Source organism: Phyllosticta capitalensis (genome assembly GCF_038381095.1).
Source record: "Phyllosticta capitalensis strain CBS 128856 chromosome Unknown BKA78scaffold_1, whole genome shotgun sequence".
Classification (NCBI taxonomy): domain Eukaryota; kingdom Fungi; phylum Ascomycota; class Dothideomycetes; order Botryosphaeriales; family Phyllostictaceae; genus Phyllosticta; species Phyllosticta capitalensis.
In genome coordinates this window covers 3,073,684-3,098,898 of record NW_027117439.1, presented here as the reverse complement: position 1 = coordinate 3,098,898, position 25,215 = coordinate 3,073,684, and the positions used below count along the sequence as shown (strand labels likewise).

General features: G+C 53.9%; 8 protein-coding genes across 8 annotated transcripts; 4 read left to right on the top strand and 4 right to left on the bottom strand.

The window, feature by feature from the left end:
- Positions 1-1,310: 1,310 nt before the first annotated feature.
- BKA78DRAFT_243941 (cytidine deaminase-like protein) lies at positions 1,311-2,706 on the top strand (the record flags this gene model as incomplete). Its single annotated transcript, XM_066883987.1, has 3 exons — positions 1,311-1,440; positions 1,500-1,551; positions 1,602-2,706. The coding sequence occupies 3 exons, from the start codon at positions 1,311-1,313 to the stop codon at positions 2,704-2,706; spliced, it is 1,287 nt and encodes a 428-aa protein (XP_066749783.1).
- A 1,246-nt stretch (positions 2,707-3,952) lies between these two features.
- BKA78DRAFT_244085 (uncharacterized protein) lies at positions 3,953-5,872 on the bottom strand (the record flags this gene model as incomplete). The annotated part of the gene is made up of 2 exons (XM_066884001.1): positions 3,953-4,153; positions 4,208-5,872. The coding sequence occupies 2 exons, from the start codon at positions 5,870-5,872 to the stop codon at positions 3,953-3,955; spliced, it is 1,866 nt and encodes a 621-aa protein (XP_066749782.1).
- A 345-nt stretch (positions 5,873-6,217) lies between these two features.
- Positions 6,218-8,025, top strand: BKA78DRAFT_19420 (uncharacterized protein). The gene is made up of 4 exons (XM_066883623.1): positions 6,218-6,419; positions 6,473-6,576; positions 6,624-7,278; positions 7,333-8,025. The coding sequence occupies exons 1-4, from the start codon at positions 6,383-6,385 to the stop codon at positions 7,950-7,952; spliced, it is 1,416 nt and encodes a 471-aa protein (XP_066749781.1). The 5' UTR covers positions 6,218-6,382; the 3' UTR covers positions 7,953-8,025.
- A 722-nt stretch (positions 8,026-8,747) lies between these two features.
- Positions 8,748-13,168, top strand: BKA78DRAFT_243681 (uncharacterized protein; the record flags this gene model as incomplete). Its single annotated transcript, XM_066883969.1, has 3 exons — positions 8,748-9,622; positions 9,662-12,761; positions 12,812-13,168. The coding sequence occupies 3 exons, from the start codon at positions 8,748-8,750 to the stop codon at positions 13,166-13,168; spliced, it is 4,332 nt and encodes a 1,443-aa protein (XP_066749780.1).
- A 2,675-nt stretch (positions 13,169-15,843) lies between these two features.
- Positions 15,844-16,428, bottom strand: BKA78DRAFT_291695 (uncharacterized protein; the record flags this gene model as incomplete). Its single annotated transcript, XM_066885939.1, has 3 exons — positions 15,844-16,172; positions 16,225-16,300; positions 16,357-16,428. 3 exons carry the CDS (start codon positions 16,426-16,428, stop codon positions 15,844-15,846), a joined length of 477 nt encoding a protein of 158 aa, XP_066749779.1.
- A 519-nt stretch (positions 16,429-16,947) lies between these two features.
- Positions 16,948-18,078, bottom strand: BKA78DRAFT_291694 (uncharacterized protein; the record flags this gene model as incomplete). The annotated part of the gene is made up of 1 exon (XM_066885938.1): positions 16,948-18,078. One exon carries the CDS (start codon positions 18,076-18,078, stop codon positions 16,948-16,950), a length of 1,131 nt encoding a protein of 376 aa, XP_066749778.1.
- A 554-nt stretch (positions 18,079-18,632) lies between these two features.
- On the bottom strand, positions 18,633-19,897 carry BKA78DRAFT_303469 (cytochrome c oxidase subunit IV-domain-containing protein). Its single transcript, XM_066887543.1, has 3 exons — positions 19,479-19,897; positions 19,144-19,337; positions 18,633-19,084 (listed from the first exon to the last, which is right to left on the bottom strand). The coding sequence occupies exons 1-3, from the start codon at positions 19,726-19,728 to the stop codon at positions 19,010-19,012; spliced, it is 519 nt and encodes a 172-aa protein (XP_066749777.1). The 5' UTR covers positions 19,729-19,897; the 3' UTR covers positions 18,633-19,009.
- Positions 19,898-21,940: 2,043 nt separating this feature from the next.
- Positions 21,941-23,832, top strand: BKA78DRAFT_303458 (glyceraldehyde-3-phosphate dehydrogenase). Its single transcript, XM_066887542.1, has 7 exons — positions 21,941-22,240; positions 22,304-22,323; positions 22,384-22,433; positions 22,488-22,551; positions 22,615-23,299; positions 23,422-23,561; positions 23,622-23,832. Exons 2-7 carry the CDS (start codon positions 22,312-22,314, stop codon positions 23,682-23,684), a joined length of 1,014 nt encoding a protein of 337 aa, XP_066749776.1. The 5' UTR covers positions 21,941-22,240; positions 22,304-22,311; the 3' UTR covers positions 23,685-23,832.
- Positions 23,833-25,215: the final 1,383 nt, after the last annotated feature.

The following is a 25,215-nucleotide window of genomic DNA, read 5'->3' as shown; positions in this document are numbered from 1 at the left end:
TTCCAATTTTGATACCCGTCTCTTCCGCATAGGAAAGACAAGAATCGTTTGATTCGGAGTTTGGGTACTACAATCTTTTGTTTTCACCATCGCGCAAGCAAATTGCGCAGACGTTCGAGATACGACAGGCGGAGGAAGACTTTGCGAGACAAATATCAACTTCTCTTTCCACACTACTTGGTCCGAAGTGAATGCTTGAATGTGTTTGAAATGATAGGGAGCTCTTTTCATGTGATGGAAATTGACGTTCTCCGTGAGATTCACCATGAGATTTGATTGAAAGGCCGCGTCGCTTGGATCCACATGGTGGTTGGGCGATTAAAAGCGCAGCAAGCGCAACGATTGATTCGCTATGCATGGTCATGTCACTAAAGTAGAACGTGGGACTTGTGTAATGCCATCAAAATCTCCATCATAACTTGACGGTGTGCGGCAACTTGGACCGGTGTTGCAACGTACCTAGGCAGACGGGGAGGGGCTACTACGTCTACTGTTGGGGCAGCATACAATATCATGGCCCCTCCCCTCTCGAAGTGGCTCCAACATCCCGCAACTTAGGTTGTGAGGCATGTGCATTGTTGAGTAAAGCCTTGGTTTGGGTCACGACAAAAAGGCAGCAGGCACAAGGAGCCCTAGTGGGCGGGAGGGATCCGGCGGCCCGCCCCGGCCGCAAATAGAGTGTTGGGCAGGCACGAATAGACTTGGTCGTCAACCACGATGGATAGTAGTTGACGCGGCGGCTACGGTGTGTCTTTATCTGAGGTCTCTGTTGGAGCGATTCAGGGACGCTGAGAGTGGCTGCAGAACAACGCGCCCGGCCAGCGCAGTTCATGTGCTGGCGTGGGGCCTTTGCTACACCACATGATGGGCACTGAAAGATACAAACGAACAAGAACTCTAACCGCGCTTCATGTTGTTGGGGGAAATTTCATCTTGCAAGACCGACGTCATGGATGGGCGGGCTTGCCCGATGTGGAAAGCAGAGGTGAGCAGGCAGGCAGGCGCGTCGAGTGTTTGTTGCTGGCTGGCAGTTTGCCATTTCCCGGGCCAACAGTGCAGCCAGCAGCGACAGCCAAAGGCAGAAAGAGCATTGATCAAGGAGAGTGGCAGAGGTGAAGACTGCGAGGCCATGCCATGTCGTTGATTTAAGCAGACACTCAACCTGGACCTTGTCTTCCCCTCGCGTACCACACAATCCCTGTCGCGCATCGCGCCCTGGCCAAATTTTTTCGATGGCGCGCATCTCGTCCCGCGCTTCGGCCAACCGCCGTCGCCGCCTTCGACAAACCCGTTCCACCAGCGACGATGTCATGACCGTAAACCACTTCTCCTCTGGCGAAAACGAAGATGCCGTCCTGGCCAAATTCGCCATCCACCCCATCCCCGGCAAGCTCGTGCCGCTCAAGACCAAGAGCGAAATCCGCGCGAGCAACGAGACGCGTGCGTTACACAGCGCCATGCCCTACCACTCAGATACGAAATGCTAACGCCAGCGACAGTCGATGTCTACGTCGTAGAGCTTCCTGCTAGGGCTGCCAGCGCCGTTGTCCGGTATGGCACATCCATGATCTTCGGCTTTTCTTTAAGCTGACAAGCAACAGCGTCCTTCGAGCAACCCTCCCGCACGAGCCCATAGCCGCGCTGCAGCACCTGCGTCGGGTGATAGAACCATCCTTCATGCCGGAGCCTGCGCTCAAAATCCTCGAACCTACCCGAATCGACCCAAAGGATTGTACAGACGAAACTCGCATTCTGCTTGTCGGTCCTACGAGCATCATCCCCCAGCCCGAGCTTTGGGATCTACTGAACGCTACCCCGCCGTTTGCCGCTTCCTCGCCGAAGCCTTTCCCGCTCATCATCAACAAGCTTCCGGTTCCTACATTCGCTCCAATCTCGGTGGAGCAGGCCGAGGCTTGGACAAAGCAGTACTGGCCGGTTGCCTACCGAAACGCCAACCCGTTCGGCCCTCATCCACCAAGCGTTGCGTATGCTGCGGCGGAAATAGAGCCAAAGGTGGGAGAATGGCTCGCCATCGCAGAAGAGGCTGCCAGGCAGTCCGCCGACAACGAAATGGGTGAAGAAGTCGGCTGCGTCATTCTTGAGAGGCGCCTCGACGGCAATGGCAGAGCCACAGAAGCACCCAAGCTAGTGGCTGTTGCCGGCGATGGCCGCAGGTGTGGCCTCGATCCGGATCTCTGCAAGGCGGATAAAGAGTGCGCTGGCTCGAGCAACGTCATGGCACACGCCGTAATGCGCGCCATTGGCATGGTGGGCGACAAGAGACTGCGCATCGCAAAGTCGCAGCCTCCTTCGGCAAAGACGACGTCGCTCCCGCGCCCAGAAGAAACCACTCCTGTCTTTCCTACGTTTGCGGTCGAGCCTCGCACGGAAATCGAGTCGCATGTCTTCGATTTGGACAACATGGAGCCCGGCGGATACCTGTGCGTCGACCTCGAAATCTACCTCACCCATGAGCCGTGCGTCATGTGCTCCATGGCCATCCTCCATTCTCGATTCAACCGCTGTGTATTCAAGAGGCGCATGCCCAAGTCAGGCGGCATGACTGCGGACGACAAGGGCCTGGGACACGGCCTCTTCTGGAGGCCCGCCGAGTTGAACTGGAAGTTCTTGTGTTGGAACTGGGAGGCTGATGAACAGGAGTCTGTTGAGAAGGACACGGGCGTGGCTGAGAACATCAACGCCTAGGTGGTGCATGAGAAATTGGTGCAGGGCATTACGAATGAATTGAATCGAAAAGCATGGCAATTGAATCGAAAGGCATGTCAATTGCATCGGACAGCATGGCTATGGAGCTACGGATTAGAACGGATAGACATAGAGCACACACCACTACGCGGTGCAACTAATAAAACAAACATGATATGAACTGGCTTCTCTGAGTAATTGATTCGCTATTCTGCTTGAAGGTGCACTCAATTGAGGAACCAGCAAGAAATCCCATCACAGGCGGCGCCGCTTTTGGGTGTTTCAACCTTGCATTCAAGCTTTGCCGTCAACCTTGGCGACGTAGTGGAGCAGGTCCAGGACACGGCGAGAGTAACTCTGAGCAAAGTTAGTAATTGTATTAAGCCAGAGAGCATAGAATAGCAAAAATCGACGCACCCACTCATTGTCGTGCCACGAGAGCAGGGCGTTGCAGGTGACGGACTGAGAATTGGTTGTGCAGGTCGAAGTGGCCGCAAGGTCCTTGGATGCCCCTATGGGGGGTCGCAGAAGAAATGGCGACTACAAGGCGAATGCAACTAAGACTATTTTTTGATACTTTCTGGTCTTGTTTGCTGAAGGGGCATGGATGCTCCCTATGTGCATGGTTTTCGACATGCAGATTCGCAGCATCAACGGTCTTTTGCCTTGCGGGGATTACTCTCAATTATTCCGACCTCCTCTTTTTCTTCATCTTCATCTCTGACCTGCTGAGCTTCGAAAGCATCGATCCCGACATCACTCACACGTCCTCATCATCAGTGGGCTCACCCACCTGAGGTTCGATGGCGTCAGGTTCTGCATCGGCCACACTTCCTCGTCATCAGTGAGCTCATCTGCGTAGCCCTCCTTCGTCAAGACCTACATGAATGACACTAACCGCTATCAGTACCAACACTACCACAGCCCCTATTTTTCCAGACGCGCATTGCCCGTGCCCTCATCGATCAGCAACAGCACTGACAAGCTTCATCCAGACCAGCATTGGCAGTGCCGCCACTTCAATCAGTACCATCACCACCATTGCCCTCCTGAAATGGCGACTTCGGGGTGGGGTGCTCGAACGCTCCTTGTCGTTAGATTCTCGGACTTCGTTATTCAGCGAGTTGAAAGTCAAGATACATGTATAGGGGGATTGATCAAACACCTTGCTCCCTAAAGACTTGGACGTTTGAGCTTTTGAAAGGATAGCTACAGGGAGCATTCGAGTACGCTAACAAGCCCAGATCTAGGAACTACAGCTGCACTGCATCGCCCGGCTGTACTTGGGCACATCTCCACAGAACCTTTGCTCGTCTTCTTCGTTCAAGCCCCACGTCTCGTTGAAGGGGTTGAGCGACATGTTCATGACAGTCTTGAGGATGTCGCGCTCGTTCTTCTTCTCCACGCGCTCAATCAACTCGTCCAAGATCCAGCCCTTTGGAACGAACTATATGTCGTTAGTCTTCGCCACATCATTGGATCAGGGGGAGATCACACTGACCTTTGGGTTGGCACTCTTCATAGCCGTGACTCTCTCCTCATCCTTGCCTTCACCCCAGTCCTCCAGAACGCGGGCCCTCCATTTCTCCAGCCATGCAGCGACACGGTCTCTGGCAGCCTCTTCGCCACCAGCCACACCGTCGCCGTGGAAGAACCGGCCAGCGACTTCCCTCCTCTGGTCCTTGGTCTCCGTCTCCGCAAGTTTGACAACACTCAGTTTACGGAAGCACTGGTTGAAATCCAGCTCATGCGCCTCCATGAGGTCCAGCCACTCGGAGAAGAGGTCGTCAAAGTCGCTCTGCTTGTGCGTCTTGAGACCCAAGCGGGCAGTCATCAAGCGCTTGTACTCGGCCATGAAGACGGCCTTGTACTCTTCGCCAGTTTGCTCGATGAGATGCTCAGCGCGCTGCACCAGCTCATCCGCCCGCGCCTGGCGCACTCCTTCTTTGGCAAACTCCTCGTCATCACACCACGGCCCGGCGCCCATCTGCTCGCCCAGCGCTTCGCCCAGTCGCACCAGGTTCCACCAGATGATGGTGGGTTGGTTGCGGTAGCTGTAGCGCAACAAGAAGTCATCGTGGTTCGGCGTGTATGCCGGGTCGAAGTTGTCCATGAAGGCGAATGGCCCATAGTCCATGGAGAGTCCGAGGATCGACGTGTTGTCTGTGTTCAACACGCCGTTCATGAAGCCGTACGCCTGCCATGCGGCGACGGTAACAGCATTGCGTCGCGCTATCTCCCGGTACAGACGTGTGAAGCGGTTTTCAGCTTCCTTACCTTCACCCTCTGTGGTCGCCTTCGCCACACCACGCGGAACTTCCGCAGAATCTGGCGAAGACAACTTGCCTGGAAGCGACTCCCAGCCGTTGTACACATTCTCTGCAACGTACTCCGCAAGCTCCCTGAGCAGCGTTCTGTCATTGCGAGCGCGCAAAAGATCAAAGGTTCCAAGGCGGATCCAGCTCTGTGCGAATCTCGCGACGATTGCCCCTGGCTCAAGCCTTTCTCTTTGCACGCGTGACTTGGGACAGAGGACCAGGCTCAGGGCACGAGTAGTCGGGATGTTGATGGCATTCAGGTACTCCGAAACCACAAACTCGCGGATACTCGAGCGCAGCACCGCTTTGCCGTCTGCAAAGCGGCTGTACGGAGTCAATCCTGCGCCCTTGAGCTGCAGCTCGTAGCGGACACCAGTGTCCGGATTCGTCGTCTCAAACAACGAAATGGCTCTTCCGTCTCCAAGCTGGCCGGCCCACTGTCCAAATTGGTAGCCTCCGTAGCATTGTGCCCATGGATACACGCCCTCTCCCGTCTCTTCGTCCCAGGATATGATCTCATTGCCTGCCAGCACGTTCGCAAACTCTTCACTGCGCTCCTCTCCATCCTTAATCGCAAGATCTTTCATCGCTCGCTCGCTGACACCCAGCAGCTCGGGCGACAGCGTCGGCTCCGGCCGCACGTAGGTGTACAAGGCGCCTTTGACCATGCGCGGGCCAAGGGTCTCTCGGGGCGCATTGTGGGAATCGCGCGGCGTGGGAAAGGTGGGATCCGGCGGAAGTTTGGACGTAAAAACGTTGGACTTGGGGAGGTCGCGAAGGCTAAACCCCGACGAGGCACCATTTCCACCGCCATTGGCATTGCCACTCGTGCTGATGTGGTTCGCCATTTGCGCAAGTCGCATGCGGGGAATCTGAGAGGGGCGGAGTTGCCGCGAGAGCGACAGCATATACGGCGGCGAGTTTTCAGTTGATGGCGGAGTTGTTCTGAGGTCGTTTTCTCGTTTGGCGCTGATCAAGGAGGTCGATGAGCAACAATTTCAAGAAATATTTGTCGGGTGGTATATGGGGAGAAGTACAAGAAGGTCATGCTGTGGTCTCCTCCACCGGATATAATGTTGTTGCTCCGGCTGCGTCATCGAATTATCGGGGTGAGGCAAATTCGTATCGATAAGCGCACGGACCTTGAATATTGCATGGGCCAGTCGTTGAGATGCATGGGTTTCGATTGCACAAATGCGTCCACTCATCCCTCTCTTCACAAAACCATCGGGAGCATTCAATATCTGCGCCAACAGGCGATGAGAGTCGCAAGAGTCTTCTCTCTGTATCCCGAGGTTGGGGGAGAAGCAGAACGGTGATTAGCAGTTGCAGTCGGTGCTGAGGCTCTTGGGTCAACAATGCCAGACCCTCCAGCTATTCCGGGGTTCTACTACGGTAAGACTTGATCGCTCTCCTTACAATCTCAAGGTGGATAATAAAATGTCTAGACCCCGAGAAGAAGAAATACTTCAAGATTCAAAAGAATCATCTTGCGCCCCCAGGCTCAAAATATTCTCAAGATGCCGTCAATCAGCAAGAGATGCTTTCAAAGGTGCGCTATGAAAGACGCTTTCTGGATCAACCACTTACTGGTCATAGAAACGCAAACGAGAAGAATTTGAGAAAATACAGCGGGAGGCACAGACTCTGAAGCGTTCTCCCATGCTTACCAATGTCAACTCATGGACCTTGACAAGAGAACAAGGACTCCGTTCTGATCCAAATGCTCGAGCCAAAGCACTTGCCAGTATTTTGAAGCCAAGCGCCTTCCTTGAGATCCACGATTACTGGCATCGGTATGTCTACGCAGACAACACAATCAGAAGCTTCGATTACGATGCCCTGGGTCTGACGTTGGTTGCTGGCCTCTCTGGTCCCAATACATGTCTCACCAGCACATTCGTCGACCCGTACCCGAATCTTCTTGAAGGCGAAGCAATTCATCGTGGATTTAAGAACCTGAGAAGCATCCCTTCATGGCACCGGAGAATCCACCAACCTACGAATTCCGACGTTACGTCCGTCAACATTGGGCCAAATCGGACCCTCATGTACACAACCTTGGGTGCCAGCAGCAGTGCTGAAATCCATCTCTCATCATTGAATCTCCATCTGCCATCGCAGCATGGAGCTCAGGACTATTTCGACTGGAGTGTGATCTTGGGTCCCCACGAACCCGATACGATGTGGTCGGGCACCGTTAATCGCTTCATCTCGGAAAAAGACATCTTCAGTATTGGTACTGGCAAAGGAGGTGAAGATATTGTGCACGCATGATCAAAAGAGGCTGGGACCTGACATTTCTTAGTTGTCAATATCGAGAACAACCCGGATGGTCCGCATTACAGCGTCTTCTCTGCGGTTCGCGGCAAGAACAAAGATAGGCCGGATGATGCATTGTCAGTCGAGTGGCTCTCGCCAAACATCCTTTCTGCTGGGTTTCGTTCGGGACACATTGTGCTATACGACAACAGAACCAAGGGCTCAACCTTGCGCCTTGGCCATCCTTCTTCTGTGATACAGATTCGTCGCGCCGACTTCGACTCGGGCCTTGTCGTGGCAGGTCTCAAGAGCAACATGAATCTGTACGACCTGAGAATGGCGGGCCCATACAAAAAGAAAGAAAACTCGAAGTCCGTTTTCCGCTTCGACTACGCGAACGAGGTTACCACCTCAGCCGGCCTCGACGTCCACCGTGAATCTGGAATCGTCGCCGCCGCACAAAAGGGAGGAGTGCAACTCTATTCGATCAAGGATGGCGCAAAGCTTCGCCATTTCAACACCAAAGCGACCGTGTGGAAGGGTTTCAAGTATCCAAACCAGCCACATGTGACGTGCCTCCGGTTTGTGGAGGAAGTCAAAGGTCCCGAGAATGGCAGGACTAAACTGCTGGGAAGCATCGGCACGAGAGTTGTACAGTTTCGGTGATTTGGGGTTTTGGTGCGGCAAGATACCACTGCTGGGCTCAATGGCTGCGTCCGGCTTGGGGTGGACGAAACAGCGTCAGCTAGTCTCTGGCAAAACAATCCCGCGCATCGGAATTTAGGGAGTAGCAGGAAGATGTGAAGGCCAATCAAAATGGCAAATTATGAAGTCTCCTTCGCGTAGAAACAAAATCAATCAAAGAAACAAGTTGGAAAACACGCCGTCGTTTGCTCCCTACAATGACTGCCAGAGGAACGGAATGATCAAAGACGAAATGGCAAAGTCCAAGGAGTTCTAGAATGGTTAGAACATTGAAGGTGGAAATATCACCACCTTGATGAAGCACAGGGAACGCGAGTAGGCATTTCTTGGGACAGGGAGCAGTCAGACTCCTTTGAGATTGACAGGGTGCAGCCAGGGTTCTAGGGTTTACTGTGGAGAATCCAGTCGACAGAGTCCGGGTGGGAAGCAATTGATATCCTCCAAGACCTGAGACTTGCTGTGTCTCAATGATTGATAGCTGGCAAGACAGAAAGCATGCAGACGCATGCGGGTTTCCAGAAAGGATGCAGCCGTAGACTTGTGTTTGCCTCAGCAGAGTGAAAGTGAACCGGGCAGTCGGCACAGCTGCGAGAGAAGGGCCGGGGGAGCTTCGGTACATTGCCGCTGCGGCGAATCTTCCGTCGTGTGTTGGACATCATCATCATCATAGCTTCACACTACACCTCTCCCGTTCCTTGCTCCTACCAAAATCGACTTTGGCTCTCTCTCTGCCACATTGGCGTGAGACCTGCCATCATGTCGGACCTGCAGGAGCTCTTTGCTCGGCTGCAGAGCCCGTCAAACTCTGCAAACTCGCCCGGCGCCTCCACCTCTGCTGCCAACCCAAGCAGCAGCCTCAATCGACAGCCAACCATCTCTTCCCCCATCTACAGCCCTCAGCCTGGAGGACCTCAACCTCATCATCCATCGGCCATCATGAGCCCGAACACCTCGGCCATGAACACTCCGGCCGCTGAAACGGGCAACGCCGACCGCACCGTCAGTCTTCTGAACTTGCTCAAGTTCAATCAGGCAAGCGCCTCATCGCCTTCGGGCCAGGACAATCCGAACGACCGTCGCCCGTCGTCGAACACGCTGCCACAGGCTCTGGCAGGTCCACATGAGCGGGCCATCTCGGCGTCGGACTTGGTGGCTTCGTTCATGCGCAAGCCATCTGGCGCGTCCACGCAGTCGCCACCCATTGCTTCGCCAGCTCCCACCAAGCCGATCGAATCTCAGTCGGAAAACCCTCAGGAGCTCCTTTTGAGGCTTCTCAATCACCCGAAGCCGCCTCAAGGTGGCTCTTCTCACTCTCCGCTGTCCATTGGAAAAGATGTACCGGAGACCAAGGTCGAAGACCTCACCCAGAACCTTGCCAACACCAAACTTGAGTCTGAAAAGACGGGTACCCAAGGTTCATCCTCGCCCGCTGGCGACAAGCCTCAATCGACTGCCTTTGTCCCCAAGAACACGCTGTTCACCTACGTCAACCCATTCGAGCAGCTCTCGGCCTCTTCGCCTCGCAACCGCACCCCCGCGCCCAGGCCCGACAACCGATCCGGTACAAACACGCCAAAGGTTGAGATTTTGAAGCACGGCCGCGATACACCTTCTGCTACACCGGCTCCAGCGTCAAAGTCGAGGAAGCTCTCTGCTACCGGCTCGCCTAGCCCGGTCAACGAACCTCATGCACCTGAAACCGTTGCTGAGGCTGTTGCCGAAGTTGGCGAGAAGGTTGACAGGCAGGTTATCGAGGCGATGGCATTGCTTGACAAGGAAGCTGGTCGTGAAAACGCACCGGCACCTTTGGACAAGAAGGAGCTGGAAAGGGCCGTCCGCGACGTCGCTGCTGATGCAAAGGGTCAATTGGAGGATAAAGAAGCACGCCGCGAGTTCGAAGCGAGCATGCCAAAGGCATTGGCCAAGGCCGTCGAAGACGTCGTTGAAGACGTGGCTCAGGAGCAGGTTGCCGACAGCTGGGAGAGCGCTGAGGACAGCCCTGGAAAAGACGATGCCGTTCCTGTCTACAACTTCCCAATGAGGCCTTTCGTCTCGATTGAGATCAAGAAGTTGCGTGATCCGCCGGTTCCAATTCGTCAGACAAACATCATGGACATTGCTCGTCTCAAGAAGGAGTTTGACCAGATCGACCGCAACCTCGTCGCTGTTTCCAAGTTCTTCATTGCCTACGCCATGTCGAAGAATGGTGGATTCCGCCTTATTCGCCAGGACAATGGCAAGTACAAGCAAGTCTTCAACAACACGAAGGAGCGCATTTTCAACCTGCAGATCTGTACGGGCCCGCCGAACCAGCAGGCTCAGGCTTCCGAAAGCATCCTCGCCACTGGCGTCGATGGAACTGTGTTCTGGGCCAGAGTCGAGTGCCAGTCAGGCTCGGACACCTTCAACGACGAGGCGCTGGAGACCAAGGGCTTCATCTTCCCCCCGGTCCCAGCCCAAGACGACAACACGTCCGGTGGCCAGCTTAAGACGCGCGCCAAGAAGAGTTCTCGTCACCCGGAATTCTTGGGAATCGGTCGCGGCAAATCCATCTTCATCGTCTTCCCCAACGTCGCGAAGCAGACCGAGTACACGGACCCAAAGACGCGTACTTGCAACAGCGAGAAGTACCTCGACGACCGCTCCTTCAGAATCATCACTGGCAAGGCTGGCAAGGACTTTGCATTCAGCGAGTGCGACACTGTCATTGCTTCCCTCGATAAGGCGGGTCGGCTCCGGTTCTGGGACATTCGCGAGCTCACTCAGGATACTGCCGACGGTGACCAGGCTGGCCGCTTGCCAGCTAGGGAAGTCCGCACCCCAATGTTGCAGCTCAACACTGTCGCTTCAGGTGACAAGTCTTGGCCAACGTCGGTCTACTTCCTAGACAAGGAGCGCCCGTGTGTTAAGGGCACCGCGCTTAGATACCTTCTCGTGGGTTTGAAACAGAACCACACTCTTCAGCTCTGGGACATTGGCCTGGGCAAGCCGGTTCAGGAAATCAACTTCCCCCACGAGAATGAGTCGGATGCCATTTGTAGCATCGCCTACCACCCGAAGACTGGAATTTTGGCTGTCGGACACCCGACCAGGAACTCCATCTACTTCATCCACCTGTCCGCTCCGCGGTACAACCTTCCTCCCATGTCACAGGCCAAGTACATTCAGCGCCTTGTTGAGAAGGACCCCGAGCTTCCCAAGCCCGAGTCGACTGCTATTATGAGTGGCATTCGTGAATTCTCCTTCGCCTCCAAGGGTCAGCTCCGTAGTTTGGAGATGCTCCAGGAGCCTGCCGCGTCGCCTGAAAGCTTCGCTCCCGATGAAGCGCCCCTCTTTGAGCTCTACATCATGCACTCGAAGGGTGTCACTTGCATCGGCATCAAGAAGGAGGATCTGGGCTGGAGCAAGGAAAGCAAGGTCCTGTGTCCGGTTGATGCTACTGCGAATGGAAGTATCAGCCTGAGCGAGATTCGCGTGCTTGCCGCCAGCGAGGCAGCTCCCAGCACAACCGAATCCTCTGCCAATGGAGAGCCGATGTCTCAAAGCACAACAAGTGCCCGTACAGTCCGGCCAGCGCCAAAGGAGGTTGCGAAGAGAGACCCTGTCAACAGGTCTCGGGCAACGTCGCAGACACCGGAGACGGCGTCCATGATTGCAACCACACTCGAGCGAGTTGAAAACAAGCAGGACGCTGAAAGAGCTGCGATCATCAACGGCGACAAGGACAAGAAGAAGAAGAAGAAGGCCGCGGCGCCTGCTGTGGAGACTCCAGCCCCGCCCGCGAGCTCGTCCAAGCCAATCACTGTTCTGGGATCATACGCCAACGTTGCTCAGCGTGCAAAGACTCCTCCGCCCATCGAGTCGCAGAAGTCTGTGGAGGAGATGCCAGCTTGGGCACTCAAGTTGCTCAACCAGGCTCCTTCTGCTCCAGCTGCCACGGCTAGCAGTTCGATCGATCCGGACCTGGTAAAGAAGATTGAGGAGGGTATCTCGGCCAAATTCTCAACGGAGCTGGAGAGTCTTCATCGCCGCCTTGACAACGACAGGCGCGTCCAGGAAGCAGCCAATGCGGCGAACCTTGACGCCGTTCTGCGTCTGGTCTCCAGTACGTTGACTGAGAACGTGGAAAAGACGCTCTCCCGTATCATGACGCACAACATTCAGCAGAGTGTTCTTCCCGCGCTCAATGACTTTGTCGGTGCGACACTTGAGCGCCGCCTTACTGAGATCCTCGCCCAGACCGTATCTACTACGGTTCCGCGCGAATTCAAGCAGTCTTTCCCTGACGCGATCAATATGGCCATGAAGGATCCTGAGACTCTGCGCCTCATCTCCGACCTCGTCTCCCACAAAATTACTGGACAAATTGAGCAGCATCTGTCTATGACTGTCAACAACCTTGTGGCCAATCTCACCACCAACACTGCTCAACAGGTCAGCGGAGATATGGAGCGTCGGTTCGCTGAACAGCTTCGTCAGGCCGAGTACCAGCGCCAGCAAGACGCTGCCAAGATTGACAGGCTGACCGGCCTTGTGTCTGAATTGGCTGAGACGGTTCACAACATGTCTTCTGCGCAAGCCAACTTTCAGGCGGAGGTTCGCAACCTCCAGAAGCAAGTCGGCCAGGCAGAGGCTTATCCCCAGCAGTCGGCGCCTTCGACTGTTGGCTCTCAGACCGTCGTGCCAGTCCAGAAGACTGAGGAGGAGCGGGAGCTTGATGAGATTACACAGCACATGAGTCGGGGTGAATATGAGGAAGGCACAATCATGGTGAGTCCAGTATTCCTCAAACACGTTTGTCGTGTCTAACACAGTTCTAGTGGCTTCACTCTCCACGTCAAGCGCAGCTCTTCGACGACCTCTTCGTCCGCTGCAACCCCGCGTACGTCATGAATCTGAGTCCGCTTGTCGCGCTCTCCGTTTCCGCTGCCGTTACATCCTCTCTCGACAAGAACATCCTGGAGCGTCTTATGTGGCTCGAGACCGTCTTCTCTTGCATCAACCCCAGCGACCCCGACATCATGGATGTGGCGCCCAAGATCATGGACGTCCTCTCTACGAGGCTGCAGGGCGCTTACATGCAGATTGCCGAGTCCGAGCCGCACAGCCCGGCGCTCCGCAGGATCGCTGCTTTGAACAAGAGAGCGCAGGAGTTGAAGGCGTTGGCCGGACGTTAACTGTTTTTGACCTCTCCTCAGTTCATCGCAGTATACCCTTTTCCTGGTCTGCATTCCAAGGCCTTTTGAAATGACAGGTGAACAAAAGGGTGCAGGAGAAATCATTGGGCTTGACGACTGCCCAGGGACGGGATGAACGGGTAGGATGGATTAGATGGTCGATCGAGCTGAAGGCGCTGGAATATGCTCTTCAAACGGAAAGGCCATCATGCATGATTCAAAATCCCGTGTAGACACCAAAAATGGCGTTAGTTAGCTACCCCGCTGCCCCAGATAGTCACTCTCTTTTTCACTTTGCATGATTTCTCCGGTCTTCCACTCTTTGGGCTAGGGAGTCTTTCCATGATGCACATGTCACTGTCCATTTGTTAAGTGTAAGGTAGCAAGCGAGTAGGAGAAAATGGGGCAGGCAAGCACAGTGGGTCTGGGTACTACTGTTTGCTTGCGCTGGCCCTGCTCCCGATTTGACGACGAAGATGGATCATCATGACGGCGCAATAATCATTAAAATGTAATTTGTTTTTTCAACTTTGGGACTTCTGCTTGTATCCGTCTGTATGCTGCGCCAGAGTAGTTCAATATGATCAGTTCATTAGCGTGACAAGAAAGCGTAGGTAGTAATGAATTCATTTACCTGCAGCATGCCTGTTCCTAAAGTGTGGACATGACCTAGAGTGCCGCAGCTCTTCGTCCTCGCTGTCTCTTTGCTGTCTCGTTTCCCGGTTCCATCAAGTATGCGTTGCTATGGTTGCGTCGGGACTCTTTACCTATGCACCACAGAGTCCGGACATAACAGCATAATGTGGGGAGGTATCGGCTGCCTGCTCCGCAACATGATCGATGTGAGGAGTAAAAGATTCATAGACGAGTACAATTTTTGCTCGTCTCGCGTTTGCTTCAGAAACTTTTGCTAAAAATTGAATCGATTGCCGTAGTCTCTCTTTTCTATGATCAAATAAAATTTGCAAAGCCATTGCGATATTGTGGCTCAGCTCTAGGGCTTTGACGAGAGACTCAATGATTGTGAGCTGTGTTTAAGAATTGATCAGTGGCGCTTCCGGTTGCGGCTACTACTTTTTCTGATTTGGGCTTGTGTAGATGAATTCATGGCCAGTATCGCGAAACTTGCGGTCCCCAGACATGCGCATTTCTCCCCACCACAACGCCGGCAATAGCGCAAAGAATTTTGAGAAGCAAGATACCATCGTATTCATACGTATTCGAGCAAATAAGGGCATGCAAGAAGTAAGAAAACTTGACAGATCTCAGGCCTTGGAGGCTGCTACAGGTCATAGTCCAATTTCTTCACCTGCCCTTCCACGTACGACCATAGCAGGTAGAGAACTCGGAACCCCGTCCGCTCTTCCATAGATAAGCTACCTTGCGGCCGATTAGTAGTTGCGTGGGTGACCAGCAGCGAATCCCGGCTGTTGTACGTTTTGCGATTTTGTTTTGCTTGTCTGTGCTTGCGTTTTGTGGGGCGTTGTTGATGTGCACGGCCATCAGAGCAGCAACCCGGAGGCAAGGCTGGGATGTGAAGCCAGCTGGCCAGCAGCTGTCAAAGCTATGTCGGATAGGAGTCCTCTTGCTTCCTTGCTTTTGCCTCTCCTTGAAGCGAGCAGTGACATGAAAAAAGTAATGGTTGGCGAGGGGCATTCTGCCTAAGACACGGAAACGATTGAGGCCTCACACTACACATGAGAACAAGCCAGGAGGTTTCATCGGCCCTCGTAGAAATGGAAACAAAAGACTTGTAACTTGCTGGAGAGGAAAGAGCAATCAACCGTACGCCTCCGGGATTTCGTTTGATGGCGGCAGATGCCAGTCAACACATGCCTTCCCAGACTCATCAATCAAGGAAAGCGGTTAGACCTGTCGAGAATTCTGCAGCCTAAGCTCACCATACCAGCACCTTTTTTCTGAACGGAGAGTGGAAGAGTGAGAGGGATAATCGATTTTTCAGTGGTAGCAAAGCCGCAGGTCCTAGACCAAACACAAGGAGCAAAGAGCTGGGTGCTCAATTGCCGAACATGACCATACCTTTGCCACAATTGCTCATCGTCAGGGACAAGTGTTGCCTCCTCGTCTCCATCGTCGCCATCATCATCCGTTGTTGATCAATGATGTTGTTGAGAGCCGCAGTAGTGGCGGAGTGACAGAAACCAGGGACAAACGGTAAACAGTGATCAGCGGATTTGCACTGCAGCCAGCACCGTCAGGCCGTCAAATGAGCGTCCAACAAAAAATAATGCAGAGCAGAGCCCCTCCAGCCCGCGTCGATCGCACTGTAAACCTGGTAACGAAACGGCCAGAAAAAGACGTTGCCAGTGGAGTTTCTGTACCAGCCCGTCGTGCAGGCCAAAGGGAAAGTCGGAGCGACGCGCCGCGTCGTCTGCCGTGTCCGCGAGAGCCTGCCGGGCACCCCCGGGTCGGTTACCGACCACGACGACGATGTTGATGCGTGCTCCAACGACACTCACTGCTGCTGCGCTGCTTGCGTATGCGGGATGTGAAGAACGACATGCAGTGCATCAACCAGCCATCCCGCAACGGCGTCGTTGTCCCTCGGCTACGGCAAGCGACGCTACAGGCTATCACGTCTCACATCAGGCTAATCGAAGAATTCTCGGGACGCGCACGCGACGTCTGGTCGGGAGTTCTTGGAAGAGCTCGGTTCAAATTTCAGCCTGATGGTTTTGGAGACAACAAGGAGCACCGGCAGAAACAGGAGATGGGGTTGCTCTCGTAGGCCAGAATGCGCTGTGAGGAATCCCGATTGTTCCCGCGCCTGCTGCCACGGCCGCCCTTGTTGAGGGAGATTCGGGAGGCATTCTCGGCAGCATGCAAGGTGGCGGGCTGGTGTTTTTGGTGAATGCCCATTGTTTGAATTGAGAGATTGGAGAGATGGGTTGGCGGTGACCGAGAGCAAAAGCTGCGTTCATCTCTGCCCTTTTGATCTGGCGTCGGACAGCGTGGGAGAGATTGGTGGTAACACAGCATCTGTCTGAGGGAGCGGTGCTGATCTTGCTTCGGTAGACCACCACCGAGACACGTACCTAATGTACCCGGGATGTGGGTGAGTGGCGGGTAAGCACAAAGTCCAGAGGGCGCAGCATGTCTCAAGCGGGTTGTCTGTTGTATGTACATTGTATCGGTAAAGTAACTGCAGGGTAAAGGATGTATCTTACTGTTCGTGTGCTCTGAGGTATTTTGTGATCATAAGCAACTGCTTTCTGTACTTGCTTCGTGACTTGCGCCATTTTGGGAAGAGCTTTGGCCAAGGAGCGTGTGGGGAATAGGGCGCATCCACACCATTAAATAGTGAAAGGCGGGAAGCACACGACCTGGGCGATGATGACCGGCAGGAGCTGTTCGACGTCTTCGCGGCTAGAGGCCCAGAGAAAAGTCGGACTTCCTCACGTGGAAGAAACAGGAGCAGTCATGATTGCGTATGCCCCAGCTTGCGACCAAGCCTTAGTCGAAGGCAATCCACAGTCTCCTAGAATCCATGGCACATTTGAAGAACACAGCGAGCATTCGTCTTACCGAGAAGGTAGACAAACCATTCAAGTGATAGTCTCTCATAGTTTGAAAACAAGGAGAACCGGGATGAGCACTGGCAGCAGTCCAGTTGGTTCGCTTTGAAGTTGATATTTCAGAGAAAATCCAGTTTCCGGCTTCTGATCCAACCGATAGAGCACAGCAACAGGATGGGGTATACAACGCCAGATGCCAAAATGCTTACCAAATCCCCAGTAGATGCTCCTGAATGCTGCTCGTCATTCGACCTCCCACTCCATGGCATCTTCAACCGCCTCCCAAGGCGCGTCGTCCATGTCCATGGTATCATGTTCAAAATGGTCCACTCCAGCAGGCTCACCAAGTCCAACGTCGACACCAGAGGAACTTCCCTCTGCCGCACCAATCTCTTCCTCTTCGCACCGCAGATAGCTCCGCTCCAATGCCCCCATGAAGCCATCCACCATGTGATCCAGGGAGAGCTTCATAATCTCCTCCCTCCATGCTTGTCCATCGGTGTAGCTCGAGTCGTCGTCTGCGTCCTTCCAACGATTGCGGAAAGCTTTTGCCGTCTCCAAATGCTGCCGCACATCGCCGGCGCCGAGAATGTCCCGCAAAGGATTGTCTTTCCGGTCGAGAGCGGCGAGCACGTTTGCATGAAAGCTGTGGCTGGACGCACCATGAGCATTCGTACGACTGTCTTCGGACTTGTTCTTCGGAACCGATATGCGGAAAAAAGCGAGAAGTTGCACCAATGTACGCTCGAGGAGGACGTAGAATTCGAAAAAGTCCAGTTTGAACATCGTCGTGGGATTCAGGTACGAGGATCGATGCTCAGGGTCGGGTATAGGCATGGAGAGGGCCAGATACTGAGACTGGAGCAAAAGCCGCGACTTCCAAGAAACGCGCGTTATGAGCTTCCTGATGCGCTCGAGCTCGAGCTCCCGTAGAGTTGAGATCTTCGGCTGAGCCTCCCTCTGGCCGATACGTTCGGTGCCAAGTGCTGGAACGATGCCGTTGGGAGCATTCGTAGGCGTTGAGGTGCCACTTTTTGTTGGTGAGATCCGAGGTGATGGCGCGGGTGGTGCCCATTTCGACCTCAAGATATTGGTTTCATCCCAGTGCTCCTTGGGCACAAATCTTCTACCAATGATGTCTCCCTCATCACCCGCGACGTTGTTGGTAATGATCTTCCGCGGCGACGCCAACACTGATTTCTGGTCCAGCTCTTGATTTGTGGGAGCCGCAGCCCGCGAGTTCCCGGTTCCGATAATGTCCCCGTTTTCTTCTCTGGAGGAAGGAGGTGGCATCGACCTGGACTTCAGGCTCAAGTGTCGCCTCGGCCGGACCACTCTGCTGCCAATAAGATCCTCGCCATCCTGTGAGCTCATTCTGGGCTGAGAAATATGTCGTTGTATAGTCTAATTCAATAGTGAGACTCGCGTGAGAAGCGTTCGTCGTTGCTGGGGTTCCGATGTTTCCAGGTCCGATGCGGAGTTTGCGACGCGTCAAGCGCGCATCAAAGGACGTGCTCTGGCCGTGTTCGCTAGTCAGGCAATGCAAATTGGCACTTGGGTTCCGTAACGACGCGTTTGTTGAAGCTGACGTTGGGGCATTGCAGTGCTGATCGAGGTGTGTCGAGCCAGAAGGTCAGAAGTAGGGAACCAGGAAGCTGAGATTCAAGCATGGTCCAGTGTTGGTAATGTGGTTATTAGAATAATAGCTCAGACAGAGCATTCGTAGACATGGTGTGATGCGGAAAGAGATGTGACGCAGTGTCGAAAAAGCAGCCAAGGATGGCATGGATCCGAAACGGCGCCGTAGGGCTGCAGACGCAGATGCAGGAGCCAGAAGCGCCGTGACTAAGCAGTGGACCGGATTCGCCGAGCTCCCAGAGCAATTTGAATGCAGGACCAGAGTCACTGTACGGGAGACACTGGTTCACTGGCACTTGGGCAGGTATGAAGAGACCATGTCAAAGTCTTGGCTTGAGCTAGGGAGCTATATGATGTCACACCAAGGTATCGGCATCATCGGCATCAAAAGAAGAGGATTGCATTCTACCAACGACCAAAGATGGGGGAGCTTTTGGCGCATAGTTGAAAAGATGTGAATAGCAGTGTTTGTCCCTTCTATTTTCTGTACAGCAGCAGACGGACCCTCTTGAGTAAACTTGGCGCCGTGCAGGAGTGTGGTAAACGGGCCATTGACCAACGAGATACGCTTCAGATTGCGATAGCACCATCACAGAAAACAGAAGAAAGCTCGAAGAAACTCTTCCAGAATCCCTCAAAGGCCTTAGGGGACACCGTGGAGAGTAACCTAGCTGTCCTTCTTGCCAGGCTTGCTCTGGACGAGCATGCCAGGGTAGCCGGTAATGGGCTCGGATCCTTGGTTCTGTGGTCCAATGCGTTAGTTACTAGCCCACAACTGCAATTCCAAGCTTGTATGCTTACCTTGAGGAACTCCTCGGAGGCCTCCTGGTACTCCTTGGTCATGGTCGGGGGCGCAGGGCCAGCGAAGATACGGGCGGTAGCGAACAGTGCAAACGAGACACCGCAGCCAATCATGGTGTAAAGGAAGATCTTCTTGCCTTCGCCAGGCGGGGGAAGAGCGCGGGGGCCGTGAGGACCAAAGGAAATCCAGTAGGCTGTGATGAGTTGATCAGCTTTGCGCTTTGGTTCGGTATAGGAGAGCGTTGGCACGTCCGGCGACAGCCTTTGCGTCGCATCGCAGCAACCATCATCAAGCACAGCTCAAAACCTCCGACACGCTCTGAGATTGAACGTACCAGCCTTCTTCTCCGCCAAAGTCATCTCCTTCCAGTCGACCTTCATGCGGTCCCTCAGAGCCATCCACAGGTCGGCCTGCTCCTGGGGGGGCATGGCCTCCCATCGCTTCTCAATATCGGCCAGGGTCGGGTTGGAGATGGCATGGGCCTGGCGGCATTGCTGGAAACCGGAGAGCATGGGCGCGCGAATGGATTGACGGGCGACCGAGGGAGCAGAGCCGGCGGCCCTGGCGACGGAGGAGCGCAGCATTGTGGGCGAGGTTGGAGTGGAGAGTCTGACGAGATTGAAAGGCGAGGGTGGGTAGACGGCCGTTGGGCTCACCGCGGTGGTCCAATTGATCGGGTGGTGGTTGCTTGCAGCTGTCTGAGTATTGTGACGAGAGGGCGCGCAGATAGTGGAGGTTTTGGAAAATAGGTCACGCCAGCGGGTCCTGCCGGCCGGCGCGAACTCTGCGCAGGATCAAAAAAGCGCCCCATCGCTTTTCTTCACAACTGTACATGCCAACCACTTGCAACACACGTGCGGATCAATGGCCGAGTGTCTGCAGCATATTTGACATCAACTCTGAGTCTGTCTGCGCGCAAATGGTGCGTCTCCATCAACCAGCTCATTCAGCCAATCAGAGTCCAGCCAGAAAAGCTCGACAAACCGGGCTAGCGCCACCAGCTCTCAACGACCTTTCGTCCACCAGGCTTCGCTGCATTCTAAGCGTCGCAAGCCGTCTGACACTACCAGCAATTGAAGCATTTATATTGGAGCTTGAGAGGATTCCCATACAGCACCAGCCTCGACAGTGAAAGTGCTTCAGTTCAAATAGCTGCAGCATTACTATCCATTCATCAGACTTCTCAGCAACTAGATATTTCAACATGCAGAGCCTGTTCTCATCTTCTCCAAACCCATATTCGACCCTTTTTCCCCCTTCTGTAATTTGTAAATACGGTAGTTGTCCACGCTACTGTTTTGATCTCAGTTTCCGCTGGTTGATGGCATTCGTGAGACCAACCAGTAGTCAACCGTTCATCCCGCTGTATTGAGGCGCAAGCGGCTTGACCGGCTGCGCAGGCAATGCCAAGTCTCGAATAGTGCGTTATCCGTTACCCACGTGTACCAAATAGTTCCTAGTGGACTGCTTTCCCCCAAGACAAGCAAAGCATTTGGCGATGCAGCCAAAACTCCAAGAAGAGAACAGCTTTCAGCTGCATGACGGGAGCTAATGGGTATATTTCTCGCTCGGCGTTCAAAAAGCTCTGTAAAACCGAAACAAAATTCGTTGGAATGGAGTCCGCCAAGACCCGCCAACAAGCTCGTTTTAAAACACTGTGAGGAGCTAACCCTAGCATCCGCAACTAGCGATTGTCGAGGGACATGGAGACGTCGGTACTGTGGTCAGTGGATCAACCCGTTCCAAAAATTGAAAATTCTCCAACCTCCATGTAAATGCGAGGCGCACGAATCGCCAGCAGGAAGCTGTTGTCCTGTGGCACGCTGAGAAAGGGAAATAGACGGCTCAGAGATGCGCGAGAGTGTTTGACTCAAGGAAAGAGTGTAAAAGTTTGAAAGAAGAAGAAACAGGACGGCTCGCAGACTGGAGAGTGGAAAGAGAATTGAGCGCAAGTGAGTTGATTCGACATACCCCTCCCGGACCGCAGAGCACCTTGAGGGTTCGGAGGGATTGTTGTTGCAAACTTTCCGACTTGGCGGCTCCATGTAACTTGTCCGTTTCGAGCTTTCTTGGGTACCGCAGTGGATAAGTTGTGGAACGACGCATGGCCGATACCGCGTCGACGGGATGCTGAGGTGGTCGGGTCTGTTGTTGATGGCAACATGGACGGCCAACGTAACCTTTATCATTCGGACAAGCAGACCCCAGCAACGTCGTGATGCCGCAAACCGGCAGGCAGGTGGAAACACATGAAGCCAGAGTGAAACACAGAATCGCCCGACTTCGCCTTTTTAGCAGCCGTGGTCGGCTCAGGGACCCAGCCGTGGAAAGTGTTGACGTCGAATCTATCGTGACCTGGTGCTTCAAAGGAATACAATACCGGGCCGACGGTGGGCTCCTCGCCCTATGTCATTCGAGCAATACACGGGGGCTGAGCAGGCCATGACATTCGACGGTGGTCTGCGGTCGAAATTTGGGTGGGGACGCCCGACGCTGGAGCGGCCTGTTGAATAAGCGGCTAGCGAAATCGCGCCGGTGATCGAGAGCGGATGCGCCGTTGGTGCCGTTTGGTTGTGCAGGCCATTCCAGTCATGGTTGTACTCTGGCGGGTTACGTGAGACGGCGTAACGGTCGTTCTGAATGCTGAGTCATGCCGAAGCTCCCCGCGGGCGCGGCCGGGCGTTTTCGGGTGACGGCCAGCAGCTCCCCCGGGAGAGTCCCGAGGCTGCCGCTGCGGGGACCTGGGAGGGCAGACGATCTGTTTGTGTTATGAGATCATATCGTGATGTCTGGCCATGTAGTTTCAATGCGAATGCAGTCGAAGAAAGTGACTTTTGAGAGCTGACCTGAGCGTTGCACAACTTATCAGCGCCCAGCCAGGAGTCACGTCACGGCCGGCGGCCACTAAATAAAATACACATCGTACACAACAGCTGCCCCGCGGCCGAGAACGCATAAGTAAACCCCACCTCGCCGTCTTGCAAGCCTTTCTCCTCAACATAAATCAGAGAGACCCCCTTCGTCGCACACCCTTCCTCTCCATCACTTTTGCACCTCACCTTTCCACCCAATCCCACTCTTCTCAAATCAAACCAAGTAAGTCTCTTTGTCTTGCTCTCACCCGCCCAACGAGCTTTGACTGACACTACTTTTCTACAGCCGCAACCATGGTCGTCAAGGTACCGTACCACTCTTGCGCTGGACCCTTCCACGCATGCGGAAACTGACAATCTGGAAAGGTCGGAATCAACGGCTTCGGTCGCATTGGCCGTATCGTCTTCCGCAACGCGTAAGCTGGCCGCCGCAAATTCTGGCATCGAGCGGAAGCTAATCTGAGAACCAGTGTCGAGCACCAGGATGTCGACATTGTCGCCGTCAACGACCCCTTCATTGACCCCACCTACGCTGTACGTACACCCAAACATGAGGAGCCCGGAGAAAAGATGGCCAATGGCTAACGCCTTCTTCAGGCCTACATGCTCAAGTATGACTCGACCCACGGTCAGTTCAAGGGCGAGATCAAGGTCGAGGGCAGCGACCTCGTCATCAACGGCAAGAAGGTCCGCTTCTACCAGGAGCGTGACCCCGCCAGCATCCCCTGGGCTGAGACCGGTGCCTACTACATCGTCGAGTCCACTGGTGTTTTCACCACCACCGAGAAGGCCTCTGCTCACTTGAAGGGCGGTGCCAAGAAGGTTGTCATCTCTGCTCCTTCGGCTGACGCCCCCATGTTCGTCATGGGCGTCAACAACGAGACCTACAAGTCTGACATCAACGTCCTCTCCAACGCTTCTTGCACCACCAACTGCCTTGCTCCCCTTGCCAAGGTCATCCACGACAAGTACACCATCGTTGAGGGTCTCATGACCACTGTCCACTCCTACACTGCCACCCAGAAGACCGTTGACGGTCCCTCCGCTAAGGACTGGCGTGGTGGCCGCACTGCTGCTGCCAACATCATCCCCAGCAGCACTGGTGCCGCTAAGGCTGTCGGCAAGGTCATTCCCGACCTCAACGGCAAGCTCACCGGCATGGCTTTCCGTGTCCCCACTGCCAACGTCTCCGTTGTCGACCTGACTGCCCGCATTGAGAAGGGTGCCAGCTACGAGGAGATCAAGCAGACCATCAAGGCTGCCTCCGAGGGTCCCCTGAAGGGTGAGTTCTGCCCCCTTGCCAAAAAACCCCCTCTTTGTTCAACTTTTCTTTGGAAATTTTTTTTTCCAAAAAAAAGTTGATCAATGTTCACTACGAGAAGACAAAGACTAACAGTACGCCAGGCATTCTCGGCTACACTGAGGACGAGGTCGTTTCGTCCGATTTGAACGGTGATCTGCACTCTAGCATCTTCGATGCGAAGGCGGGTATTTCCCTTAACCAGAACTTCATTAAGCTGGTCTCGTGGTACGACAATGAGTGGGTGCGTCTATTTTTGCTATTCTATGCTCTCTGGCTTAATACAATTACTAACTTTGCCCAGGGTTACTCTCGCCGTGTCCTGGACCTCCTCCACTACATCGCCAAGGTTGACGGCAACGCTTGAATGCAAGGTGGAAACACCCAAAAGCGGCGCCGCCTGTGATGATGGGCTTCTTACCAATTCTTCAATTGGGTTTTCTTTAATCAGCATGAGAAATGACGAACGATGGCTGCGGACATGTATAGAATGGAATAAAAGGCATCCAAAACAATTCTTCAACGACTTGCCATGCGTGCACTTGACCTCTGCCTATCTTACACGATCGTTCTCGCAATTTACTGAGCTGTAGGCTAGCCGTGCCCGCTGTCGTGATGTTCTTTTGCGCCGACCCAGCTTGCGGCTGTCGTGATGCTCATCGTGGTCCGGAATTTGGTGTGGAGCTGTTTTGCCGGGAATTATCCGGCCACCACCGAACAAATTCCGACGCCTGGTAGCAAAAGTCGTGGCACACGGGCATAGGAGCTTGACCACGAGAAAGCAACAAAGCAGAAGCGGCGTAGAGCAGTAGAAAGTTCTATGTTAAAAGGTACGCGTACAGGGAGCATTCAAGCGCCTTACACATTTGATATTAGAATTTACCAAGTCCTTTGTGTTGAGTTACAGGGAGCAGTCATAGCTACGTGTGCAACGACTTTTGCTACCAGGCCCCGGAGAGACTCGCTCGCACCACCTCTGCTCCCATGTTCATCTCCCTTGAGTGTATGAATGCTTCCTATACGCGCATCTATCATGAACAATTTTCCTTGTGTCAAAATTTCGCGGAGCAACTGAAAACAACCATCTTCAAAGCCGTGCCGTTCAAGCCCCCTCAACCCCTTGAGCACAGGGGAGTAGAAAGCTTCCAAGTGCTTAGGTGAATTCACGCGGAGCAGTCAAAGCTACGTGCGCCACGACTTTTGCCTGGATACTCTAGACACGTTCTCTGACTCTGAGAACTGCCAAGTCTACCCCTTTACGAGCAGAACTTTCCTGTGTCATTTCGAGAGTACGGCGACTGCACGAAACTTCAGCACTGTGACGAGGTGCGTTTGGAGGGAGCGGCAATGGGTGTACGGCCAAGATTCCTCGCCCACATCTACGCGAGTGCCGACCAAGGACACTTGGCAGAATTGAGCGAGACGAAGTATCCGCATACTCACTCAATCCAATGCTGTCTTTCTCCATTCGATATTTATCGATCAAGGTGCCTGGAAAGTTTACGTGAATTGGAATTGGCTAGGCTCATCTAGAGTCTTGACTTGTCGCGTCTGCCGTCGTAACTTTTCACAGACAAGGCATGAAATAGGCGGCTACTTTCTATAAATTTTTGCCCTCATCTGTAAAAGGGTACGGCACTTCCTTGCTATTTCCAAAGTATAATTCTGAGCGGCTGTTGACCTGGAGGGGCACGAGGGGGTTGTTTTGGCCGGATTGAGACTAGCGTCAGGGCTAGAGTCACGGGCTAAGCTATCGATTAAGCAACATGGAAGCTGCCACTCCAGACACTCCTTCACCAACCCTACCCCGAGCACCCGATTCTTGACTGCTAAGTCTAGATATTCTCATCTGTGGTGCAGATATTAGGTGAGAGCATACCAGAGCCCCGACGGCTTCC

Coding starts and splice junctions, on each gene's coding strand:
- BKA78DRAFT_19420 (XM_066883623.1), top strand. CDS start 6,383: ATGCCAGACCCTCCAGCTATTCCGGGGTTCTACTACG. Junction 6,420..6,472: donor TATTCCGGGGTTCTACTACG/GTAAGACTTGAT, acceptor TAAAATGTCTAG/ACCCCGAGAAGAAGAAATAC. Junction 7,279..7,332: donor TATTGGTACTGGCAAAGGAG/GTGAAGATATTG, acceptor GACATTTCTTAG/TTGTCAATATCGAGAACAAC.
- BKA78DRAFT_303458 (XM_066887542.1), top strand. Junction 22,434..22,487: donor CGTATCGTCTTCCGCAACGC/GTAAGCTGGCCG, acceptor TCTGAGAACCAG/TGTCGAGCACCAGGATGTCG. Junction 23,562..23,621: donor CGTGGTACGACAATGAGTGG/GTGCGTCTATTT, acceptor AACTTTGCCCAG/GGTTACTCTCGCCGTGTCCT.
- BKA78DRAFT_303469 (XM_066887543.1), bottom strand. CDS start 19,728: ATGCTGCGCTCCTCCGTCGCCAGGGCCGCCGGCTCTGCTCCCTCGGTC. Junction 19,338..19,478: donor TTTGGCGGAGAAGAAGGCTG/GTACGTTCAATC, acceptor AACTCATCACAG/CCTACTGGATTTCCTTTGGT. Junction 19,085..19,143: donor CCTCCGAGGAGTTCCTCAAG/GTAAGCATACAA, acceptor ATTGGACCACAG/AACCAAGGATCCGAGCCCAT.